Source organism: Panicum virgatum, chromosome 6N (genome assembly GCF_016808335.1).
Source record: "Panicum virgatum strain AP13 chromosome 6N, P.virgatum_v5, whole genome shotgun sequence".
Lineage (NCBI taxonomy): Eukaryota > Viridiplantae > Streptophyta > Magnoliopsida > Poales > Poaceae > Panicum > Panicum virgatum.
Window position 1 is genome coordinate 18828651 of NC_053150.1, and position 12100 is coordinate 18840750.

The 12100-nt window shown below is 45.6% G+C and overlaps 2 protein-coding genes across 2 annotated transcripts; both read left to right on the forward strand.

Annotated features, from left to right (window-relative positions):
- LOC120677994 lies at nucleotides 1–586 on the forward strand. Its single transcript, XM_039959163.1, has 2 exons — nucleotides 1–167; nucleotides 226–586. The coding sequence occupies exons 1-2, from the start codon at nucleotides 1–3 to the stop codon at nucleotides 584–586; spliced, it is 528 nt and encodes a 175-aa protein (XP_039815097.1).
- Nucleotides 587–608: 22 nt separating this feature from the next.
- On the forward strand, nucleotides 609–8926 carry LOC120677995 (cysteine-rich receptor-like protein kinase 24). The gene is made up of 7 exons (XM_039959164.1): nucleotides 609–747; nucleotides 7221–7343; nucleotides 7587–7738; nucleotides 7854–8061; nucleotides 8167–8404; nucleotides 8526–8760; nucleotides 8849–8926. The coding sequence occupies exons 1-7, from the start codon at nucleotides 609–611 to the stop codon at nucleotides 8924–8926; spliced, it is 1173 nt and encodes a 390-aa protein (XP_039815098.1).
- Nucleotides 8927–12100: the final 3174 nt, after the last annotated feature.

Here is a 12100-nt window from a genome sequence, read left to right on the forward strand (position 1 = left end):
ATGGTGGCGAGCCTCTCCACCGTCGTAAGATCAAAGGACAGCCAGTTCACGTGGGTTGACTGCCACTCGCCGGAGGCGTCTTCTCCATCTCCGTCACCGTCGTCGTCCTCCTCCTCCGCCAACAGCACCTTCTGGTCCAACGTCGACGCGCTACTGGACGCGCTCCCGTCGGCCGCGGCGCCCACGGGGTTTCGCGTCCCTGTCCCGCGGTGACGGCACCGACAGCGCCTTCGTCCGGGGACTCTGCCGCGGCGACACCACGCCAGCCCGCTGCGCCACGTACCTCCGGGACGCCGCGCGGAGCATCCGGAGCCGCTGCAACGACAGCAGCCGCCGCGCCGCCATCTGGTACGACGACGGCTCCGGCGTGACGATCCCGGCGCCGATGTACTGCTTCGTCAGCTACGCGGACACCAACGCGTCCACCGCTTACGAGGACGCGTTCCGGCAGCCGTTCCAGAACGCCGTCGTGGTCTCCGACAAGGACGGCTTCGAGAGAAGCTACAACGCCCGTCGTCAACGGCTCCGACGGCACGGCGTCGCCGGCGCCGGCGCCGATGGTCGCGACGGGGGCGGCCGTGTATGACGCCGCTGGGCCCAACGCCACCATGTACGGGCTGCTGCAGAGCATGAGGGATCGGACGCCGGTGGAGAGCGACAAGTGCTTGCAGGACTCGGTGCAGCAGCTGCCGAGCTGCTGCTCCGGTCACCGGGGCGGGGTGGTGCTCGGCTACGACTGCTACCTGCGCATGGAGGTATCCCAAAACGCAAGAAAAATAGGATGAGCTTGGTACGCAGCTTAAGGAAAAATAAAAAGTCCACATACATCATACAAAAAGCAATATTTTTTAACGAAAAGTCAAAAACATTAAAATTTAATCCGATCACAACATTGTATCTCCTATGATAAGATCTTTAGAATAATATCACACTTGAATAATATATTTGAACACTTTTATACTAGAACAATTTTATTGTGAAGGCGGAACAATTCTATTATGAAGGCGGAACAATTCTATTATGAAGGCGGAACAATTGGTCTCCTTTCGAAAAAAATATTCCATATTTATTAAGAAGTTATTCTTAGAAAAAGATCATCAAAGAATAAAAAATATTCCATATTTATTAAGAAGTTATTCTTAGAAAAAGATCATCAAAGAATAGTCATGCGTGATCTAGTTTTGTAGACTATATATGTTGTAACGAACATAACGGTACCATCAGAATTTTATTTGGACATTCGAGCTGGAAAATATGAACTTTTTCCTTTGAACCTTCGTTTTCATATCATCTTCAGCATGTAGCTCTCTTGTAGTCTTGTATGGGCCACGTAACAGTCATGGGCCAGAAAAAATATGCATCATCTTTCTACGACGTACCTGCTACCAGTCGCGCACGCAACCTTGAATATTGTAGCACAGCCCAACATGGCACGGGCCCTCTTGGTGCACGGAACGGTTAGGCACACAGGCCAATTAGGCCCGTCGAACATGTCTCTAGCCGTGTGACGCCACTATTGTTACTCGTTGGCGGATCCCGCTCGTGCGGGGCGCCGCTGCGCAACCACTCGGCTCCTCCGCTCCTGCTCCATAAGAAAGTAATAGAGGAAGAGGAAGAGGAAGAGGAAGGTGGCGGCCAGCTGAAGGGAAGGAGGAAGGGAGGGAATAGATTTAGGGTTGAGAGGATATGTTTATAAGCAGTAAACGAATCAAATCGTGCCATACTCAAAATTGTTAGAAGCGACGGCGAACAAAACGATGAAAAATAGAAAGGTCAAACCGCAGAAAGACACGAAGATTTAACGTGGAAAACCCCTCCAATGCGAAGGGTAAAAACCACGGGCGCCAGCCAGCAAGAACTTCACTATATCGGGTGTTTGTGTACAACGCCTAGCGGCGGCTTACAAGAGGAATAATAGGATTGATATTCTCCGGTGAAGCCTATGGATTAGATATATAGGAGAGTCACGTGGTCTCCTCAACTTCTACTAGCAATGTGGGATTAAAAGTTTGCACCACATGGGTTTTAATGGGCCAAGCCCAAATTCCAACACTCTCCCATCAGAATTTGGATCACAATATAACATACTCCACCTTGAGACAAATTCCTTCTTGTAGCATATCAAAAATCATCACTGAACACAACAAAGAACAGAACTTCTGGCGCCAAATAGCCTCTTGGGCTAAACTGTCAAACCAACTAAGCTTGAGCAAAGCTCAAACTTAGCTACAGGAACTGGTTTAGTCATCATATCAGCTGGATTATCATGAGTACTCATCTTGCATACCTTTAATTTACCTTGTGAAATAACATCACGAACATAATGGTACTTGACATCAATATGCTTTGTCCTTTCATGAAACATCTGATCTTTAGTAAGGCAAATAGAACTTTTACTGTCACAGAATAGATCAATGCAAGAACCAACTCCACACAACTCAGTAAACAAACCTTTCAGCCAAACTGCCTCCTTGCACGCTTCAGCAATAGCCATATATTCTGCTTCTGTGGTAGACATAGCAACAACATGCTGTAAAGTAGCCTTCCAACTCACAGCACAACTGCTAACAGTGAACACATAACCTGTGAGTGACCTGCGCCTATCCAAATCAGCAGCATAATCTGAATCCACATAACCAATGAGTCCCTGATCAGTTCTCCCAAACTTCAAACAAGAATCTGCTGTTCCTCTGAGGTACCTGAAAATCCACTGAACTGCCTTCCAGTGTTTCTTTATCAGGATTAGACATGTATCTGCTAACCAAACTCATAGCATATGATAAATCTGGGCGAGAGCAAACCATGGCATACATCAAAGAACCAACAGCACTAGAATATGGGACTTTTGACATGTATTCAACATCATCCTCAGAACTAGGGCACTGAGCAGCTGACAATTTAAAGTGAGGTGCAATAGGAGTACTAACTGGCTTTGAATCATGCATATTGAAACGCTGAAGAACCTTGTTAATGTAATTATGCTGACTAAGAAATAATAAACCAGATTTTCTGTCTCTAGTAATCTCTATACCTAGAATTTTCTTAGCAACACCAAGATCCTTCATATCAAATTCACTACTCAACAATTTCTTTACTGTAGTGATTTCTTTTCTGCTCTTGGCAGCAATAAGCATGTCATCAATATATAACAGCAAGTATATAGGTGATTCCTCAACAATCTTAATGTAAACACAGCTATCATATTCAGATCTTTTAAAACTATGTAACAACATAAATGAATCAAACCTCTTATACCACTGACGAGGAGACTGTTTCAAACCATACAAGGATTTCTTTAATTTGCAAACATAATTCTCTTTGCTTGGCACTATGAATCCTTCTGGCTGATCCATGTAAATTTTCTCCTCAAGCTCTCCATGTAAAAATGCAGTCTTCACATCTAACTGCTCAAGCTCAAGATCATGCATAGCAACAATACTAAAGAAAGTCCGAATTGAGCTATGCTTCACAACTGGAGAGAACACATCATTATAGTCAACACCAGGAATCTGATTGAAACCTTTTGCAACTAACCTTGCCTTAAATCTTGGAGGCTCAGTAGAAGACAAACCCTCCTTTCTCTTGAAGACCCATTTGCAGCGAACAGTCTTCTTTTTCTCAGGCAAGCTTACAATCTCCCATGTGCCATTCTTCTCAAGAGACTGCATCTCCTCATGCATAGCTGAGATCCACTTCTCCTTATCAACTGAATCAATGGCTTCAGAATATGTTGCTGGCTCACTAGCATCCTCCACCTGTTCAGCACAACTCAAAGCATAATAAGTCAGATTACACTCCTCAATTAAACGGTTTGGAGGTCCACAACTCCTCTTTGATCTGCGAAGAGCAATAGGTAAATCTACATCCTCCTCATGCTGCAAATCAGACTGTGAAACTGGAGGTGAGTGCTGAACAGTATCAGGAACACTATCTGAAACATCATTACCAACAACTTCATTTTCCTGGTCATCCATAAGCTCCACCTGCACACTAACTTGTGACTGCAATTTCTCAACTAAAGCATCATCTGTGGACAAACTGTCAGTAAACATCACAGATTCATTGAAAACAACACTTCTGCTCATAAAAGTCTTTCTAGTTTCAGGATTCCACAATTTATATCCTTTGACTCCCGAACCATAACCAAGAAACAAACATTTAATAGCTCTAGGCTCTAATTTTCCATGATCAACATGAGCATAAGCAGTGCAGCCAAAAACTCTCAAGTGTGAATAATCTGCAGGTGTACCAGACCATACCTCAATAGGAGTCTTCTTGTTGAGTGGAATAGAAGGCGATCTGTTGATCAAATAACATGCTGTATTAGCAGCCTCAGCCCAAAAACGCTTGTTCATATGGGCATTGGACAGCATGCAACGAGCCTTCGAGATGATAGTCCTGTTCATACGCTCGGCCACACCATTCTGCTGAGGAGTGTATGGTATGGTGTGATGCCTAACAATGCCTTCTTTTCTGCAATAATCATCAAAAGCATCCGAACAGAACTCTCCACCATTATCAGTTCGAAGCACCTTGACCTTCTTCTCAGTTTGCCTTTCTATCATAACTTTCCATTCTATAAAAGCAGCAAAAGTATCATCTTTGCTTTTCAGAAAATAAGGCCAGACTCTTCTAGAGTAATCATCAATAATGGTAAGCATATAACGAGCACCACCATATGAAGGCTTACGTGAAGGACCCCACAAATCAGCATGAACATAATCAAGTGTACCTTTTGTGGTATGAATAGAGGTATTGAATTTGACCCTCTTATGCTTACCAAATACACAATGCTCACAGAACTTCTTGCCACTCAGAATGCAGCCATCCAGCAGGTTTCTCTTCATCAATTCTGCCATACCGAGTTCACTCATGTGTCCAAGACGCATATGCCAAAGGTCAGTCTTACTAGGTTCAGCATTAGCAACATTAGCAGCAGAAACAGAACCATACAAAGTACAACCTCTGAGAACATATAAATTTGAAGGATTGAGATCACCCAGCAAACATACAAGAGAACCTTTAGATACCTTCACAACTCCACCTGAACCGGTGTATTTGAGTCCTTCTTTATCAAGTGTGCTCAACGAGATCAGATTTCTTTTCATCCCTGGTATGTGCCTTACATTCTTCAGTATGCGAATCATGCCATCATGGGTCTTGATCTGAACAGAGCCAATGCCAATAATCTCACACGGGTTATCATCTCCCATGCGCACAAAATCACTGTTCTGCAAAGACTCATAGGAACTGAACCAATCTCTATTAGTGCAGATATGAAAAGAACATGCAGAATCAAGAATCCACTCATCATGACCAGCAACACAACCAGCAAAGACAACCAAACAATCTGACTCAGAGTTTTCACCAGCAGAAGCAACACTAGCCTTACCATCAGATTTATTTTTCTTCTTCTCCTTATTCTGCAATTTCCAGCAATCCTCAATCATATGAGATTTCTTCTTGCAATACTTACAGAATTTCTTCTTGGGACCTTTGGACTGGGAGCGGCCTCTACCGTCATTGCTCTTGCCACGATCGTTGTTATCACTTGAGGATCTTTGCTCTGATCTGCCTCTGACATGCAAAGCGTCGCCCCTAGAGGACGAGCCATCTGCCTGCACCATGCCTTTCATCTTCTCCTTAGACTGGAGTGCCTCACAAACTTCCGCAAGGGTTAGTTCATCACGGCTTAATAGTATGGTGTCACAGAAACTTGCATAAGAACTTGGCAAAGAGCATAATAAAAGAAGACCTAAGTCCTCATCTTCATACTTAACCTCCATCGACCCTAGGTCAGCAACGATCTCCTTGAAGACAGATAGGTGACCCATCACCGAATCACCCTCCTGCATCTTAAGCGTGTACAGCTTCAACTTCATATGCAATTTACTGGTAAGATCCTTCGACATGCAGATCGATTCCAGTTTTAGCCACAATTCTACAGCAGTCTTTTCCTGCAGCACTTCTTGTAGAATATCATTAGATAGATGAAGCTGAATAAGAGAAAGAGCCTTACGGTCCTTGCGCTTCTCCTCATCGGTCCACTCATCCTTCTTTTTCTTCCCGAATTTTTCCAGCGCCTCATCAAGATCATTGGTTTGCGCCAGAATAGCTCTCATCTTGACTTGCCACAGCGAGAACCTTGTCTTGTAGTCCAACATCGGTAGATCATACTTCATCGACGCCATCACGAAACCCAAACTTGAAACCACGGCTCTGGTACCACTTGTTAGAAGCGACGGCGAACAAAACGATGAAAAATAGAAAGATCAAACCGCAGAAAGACACGAAGATTTAACGTGGAAAACCCCTCCAATGCGAAGGGTAAAAACCACGGGCGCCAGCCAGCAAGAACTTCACTATATCGGGTGTTTGTGTACAACGCCTAGCGGCGGTTTACAAGAGGAATAATAGGATTGATATTCTCCGGTGAAGCCTATGGGTTAGATATATAGGAGAGTCACGTGGTCTCCTCAACTTCTACTAGCAATGTGGGATTAAAAGTTTGCACCACATGGGCCTTAATGGGTCAAGCCCAAATTCCAACACTCTCCCATCAGAATTTGGATCACAATATAACAAAAATCATATCGCGCTCGAGCCGACATTTTATACCGAGGTTGCGGCCCCAGCATTTCCTGACTAATCGTGCCAGGACAGCACAACACTCATAGCTATCGGGCCATGCTAGTGTCTGAGTTTTTTTAGTGTGGGGTCTTGTGCCGCCTATTGAACCCAACCCATTTAACCATCTATGACATGGGCCACAAGGCCAGAAACCGGAACACTAATAGGCCGGTTATTACAGTAAGACAAGTGGATTTTCAATATTAGCAAATTACACCATCGTATTTCCTAAAAAGAAAAAACATATTACATACTCTAAATATTTAGATCTAACCGATTAGTTTATGCAACTCAATATGGTATCAAGACCAAGTAGTAATCTAGAGTTTACATCCTGGCTAGCAACAACTTACTACACAAAATCGCTGCCCTCTCATATTATACATTAAAGGCCCGAATTCGAAGTAGACTCCATGTGAAAAGTAAGTGTTACATAAAACTTTCCTGTGTCATATATATTAGGGTTTTGGAGTGTAACTTATGTATATGCTACCCAATAGATGGCAATTGTAAAGTAAAGGTGGCATGCATGTTTATGGAGAAAGAAAAGCACTAGGTGATTTCATTAACGCGCTGAGACTGAAACACAGGAATTAAAGGGGTTTATGTGACTCTCGCCGTCGCCTTCTCTGTTGGAACAGTCCTCACCGCAGTTGTCATCGCTGGTGTTTTCCTCTATCGGCGAAAGGTCAACCTGATGAAAACACCACCAGGTACGAACACACTACCTAACAATTATGATCTGCGTGTGTCTGCGTGATTCTTTAATCTCGGTGCTGTGAAGTACAGTTAGATGAGAAAAGTTTTCTTCCCAAACGCCATGAACCACATTTCACAAAGATTAAATTTTGCATTGAGCTATTCGTTTCAGACTGTTTACTCCTAAAAAAGGAGATAGCTAGTACTCAACAATTTCAGTCCTTCACCTGAATTAAGTCCATCTTTTCCGTATGCAGCTTTTTTTCTGAAAGGCAACAGTAGTAGCAATGACGACGACATAGGATATGTTGAGCCCGAGCAACTTAATCTCGTGGTGTTAAGAGCTGCAACAAACAATTTCTCGGAAGGAAACAAACTTGGAGAGGGAGGTTTCGGAGAAGTGTTCAAGGTATACATTCAGTCATGATGAACTACAATAGTTACTAAAACCAACTAAACGGCGCAATCAAACATATAAGAGTGATTAGTCAAAATGATAACAGCAGGTCCTTTCCTTTGTGCAGGGTACATTACAGGACGGGACAGAGATAGCTGTGAAGAGGCTTTCACAGAACTCCTCACAGGGGTTCCAAGAGCTTAAGAATGAGCTCGTGCTAGCTGCCCAGCTTAAGCACAGGAACCTGGTGCAGCTCCTGGGGGTCTCCTTGCAAGAAGAGAAGCTAGTCATCTACAAGTACATGCCCAATAGAAGCCTAGACATCTTCCTTTCCGGTATTTCTTAATCAAACAATATAGTGCTCAATGCAAATTCATGTAAGAGAACACAGCACATATGGATTCATCGCCAATGTTTCTGCGCTTGGTATGTGCCTGCAGATCCAGTGAGACGGCAGCAGCTGGATTGGAACAAGAGGCTTGCTATCATCTGCGGTATGGCACGGGGACTTTTGTATCTCCACGAGGAGTCTCGCTTGAAGGTCATCCACAGAGATCTAAAGCCGAGCAATGTATTGCTCGATGTGGATATGAACCCCAAAATTTCAGATTTCGGCATTGCCAGGGCTTTCGTCGGAGACCAGTCTAGAGATATAACAAAACGACCTGTTGGAACACTGTAAGTACCCATGGCCACCAAATGCGTCAACAATCAAGTATAGTCTGTCAATAACGTGGTTTACTTCGTAGTAACTCTTGATTGCACATCATTATTCATTATTCATTATTCATGCACGCAGCTGGTACATGTCCCCAGAGTATGCCTACTGGGGGCACGTTTCGACAAAATCGGACATATTCAGCTTCGGTGTGATAGTCCTAGAGATGGTGACCAGGCAAAGGAACAACAGCGCATACAGCGACACTTTCAGACTCTGTGTCTGTACTGAGCCATGTATGTGTATGGTACTGCTTGGGCACTGTCATTATTTTTTTTTCTCGAACATGCAGGAGAGCTGCGTATCTTTAGAGAAGGCACTGTCATTATGAGGATGTTACCTACAGTTTGTCACATTTGTTTCCCATACATGATAACATGAATGCCAATCGATCATCTACACAGGTTTGGGACAACTGGAGGGCTGGTTCGATGGTGGATGTGGTGGACCCATTGCTGGCCGTGTCGCGGTACCGAGAGTGAGGTCGTCAACTGCATAGAGATTGGGCTCCTATGCGTTCAGGAGAACCCGGCGGACCGGCCGGATGCCTCTGCGGTGATGCTTATGCTCAGTAGTCCAACCACCATGGGCAATGACAGGCGTGCCCCGTCTAGGCCTGAGGGACCGAAGCCGGCGACCAGAGGGGGGTGAATGGGAGCCGATCAAAATTTCTTTGAAATTCGAATCGTCGGCCTATATCCCAAAAATCACCCAAGCCCTCAAGCGTTGTGACCAAAGTTTGGAATAGCTATGGAAAAGCTAACCCAACACAAAAGGCCTCGAACGAGCGAGCGAAACCACGAAGCAAATCGGAAGCGAATTGGGAAAACTGCAGAACTGATCTGCCAGGACTGGTCTGACCGGTGCACTGGTCCGGTCTGACCGGTCGCGGCTGTTCAAAAACAAGCAGACCGGTCTGACCGGTCTTGCTTACCGGTCTGACCGGTGGCACCCAGAAAACCCCGAAAACTTGGATTCAAACGATGAATCTCAACCAAACGACCACGAAAATCGATGAAACTTGGGGGATAGCTTCGCCCCTACCCCGTGAACATATCCCAAAGAGATCTCGTCCTAAAGATCAACGAATCTTGAGAATTATGGGGGAGATCAAAAAGGATTGGGGTTTTCTCAAACACTCAAGAACTTCAATTCTGATGAGCTCGTGATTCCAGAGGGTTTGGCACGAAGCTAGAAGCACGGGAATCACTGCAAAGAGCTCTACGAACCGTCGCAATCAAGTGCATCAACATCGAAACGAAAATCCATCACAAAAAACACTAGAGGGACAGAATTGGATTGATTCAAAAGCCCAAAGGGCACAAGGAGGATGGGGCCTCCTTTCCCAATCAAATCCAATACAAAGTCTCACAAATCCATGGACAAATCCAACTCTAAAGAGAGGAACGGAGGGAGAGGAACACAGGGGCGGCGGCCTGGAGAACAGAAGAGTCCACGAACAGATTACAAAAGCCGCTATTAACCTAACACAAGTGAAGGGGTAATTATACCCGCGGGACCGGTGCCAGGGACCGATTAGACCGGTTGGCCTGCAGCACCCCCTGTACACAATCTCATCCGACGGCCCAGGTTCTTTCTTCAAAACGAAGTCTTCTCTGCGATGCCGCCATCTTGATGAAGATCAGGTCCACGGTTTTGGAGGGTCCGCGAAACTCGGGTAGGTGGCCGGTTTTGAGAAAACCGCCAAAACCTCACGCGTGGGAAGATTCCCGCCTCCGCGCCGTGGCCCTAGACGCCGTTCCCGCCTCGGCCTTCTGACGGCCCTAGACGCCGCCCAATGCCCGTCACCTCCTCGCCTGCAGCGAGGCCCTAGACGCCGTCGACGCCCGTCGCCTCCGTTAGCCCCGAGACCGACGCCCGTGCCTCCACGACTTGGCGTCTTCAACCGCCGTCCGCCTCCTTGGTTTTGTGGCGCAAACCAAGAAACCCGTCTTCCGTCGCCGCTTGCGCCCTCGATCCAGGAGTGGACGCCACAGCTGCCGCCCGGTCCGAGCTCTGGTCCCGGCTGCCCTTCACCGCCGTCCACCGCACGGTCCATCGGCCACAGCACCTCCACGGCAGCTCCCCGTCGACACTCGACGCCCGTGTACCTGCAATCCAAAGACCAAGCGCACGATCACACCTCACGGTTGACAATTCACTCATCACAAGCAGGATAGAGTACTCAACATTCCTCAATCTCCCCCTTGATGAGTGCATTGTCAACACACCACAAATGAACCAAGAGAAGTGAAACCAGAAAAGAACAAAGAAGCACAAGCAAGTGACGAAAAGCTCAGAAAGGCAAGAACAGTCACTTACTCAAGCAAAATCAATCCCCTAAGACAAGGGCAAAGGCTCGATGCAATCTATCAAAAGCCAAAACATGACTCCTCAAAGACAGAGGTAACGCTCGACGCAGTCATGCAAGAAGCAGAGGGAAAACGAGGAAACCAGGAGCCAAAACCAAAGCAGAAACTCCCCAAGCAAAGTTTCACCCTCTCAAAAGTGCAACTCTCCCAAAATAATGCACTCTCAAAGCCCTGTGCACAACAAGTTTTTCAAAAATCAAACAAGTCTCCCCCTTGTTCGACCACTTCTCCCAAAATTCTCCCCCTTGTTGGCACATGCACACATCAAGCCTAAATAGACCTAAAGCTCCCCCTGAAGCTGAGACTCCCCCTGAACAGATGCTATGCAATGAATGCAATGCAGGAGGTGTAAATGAAAGCATTCAGGGATACAAAGATATGAGCAACATCTAGTCACAAGCACGTGTGCATCCATAAACAAGACCTGCATCTAGCTCAACAGGGTATATCAAATCAGTCTAGAGCTAGGCAAGTTCAGTTTAGGAGAAATAAAAGCATCACCCATGATCTAGCACTAACAAATAGGAAATGGAAAGCAGTGCTAATCATACTCATACAGGTGAGCCAAACCAGCCAAAACAAGTTGCCAAATTTATCTCAAGCAATTCTTAATGCCAGGGGTTGAAAGCTTGTCATGCTTCACTTAGCAACGAGGCCAAGCCTATGCCAAAAGACAATCAGAAGCTTAAAGCACTCTTTTCAGTCATGCACAGCCTTGCCCGGGTTCTCACAAGTGCAAAGTGAGCTGTCCCGAAAGCTCGATCAGTGCGACAAGCAATCCCACCTGGATCTTTTCAATCCATTTCAAAAACAGTTCAAGCAATTTTATCAGATTTAGATCATTTCAGGTATGAATTGCTGAACGAAAAGCTACACTAGCACGAATAAGATAGCAAAGCATATCAACATGCCCTAACATGCTAGTAGCCAAGACAGGGTGATCATGTTTTCAGATTTTCAAATCAAAATAGCTTAACTTAGATGATGTCATATACACAATGGAGCAAGCTATACATGATCAAGTTTATCAACTCACACTAGCAGGCACTAGAAGATCATAGCAATGTATGCAAGAATGCTAGTGCCAGTGAGACAATGCAAAATGCAAACATGTACAATGCATATGCACAATGCAACTACCAAAACTAGAAAACAAAGAGAAGAAAAAACAAAGACCTACAAAGCTAACTAAACAAAAGTCAGCGATCAAAAGGGGTAACAAACCCCAAGCTCCCCTCGCAAGCGAGCAAAGGTGTCCTGCTCTAGCGGTTTGGTGAGGATATC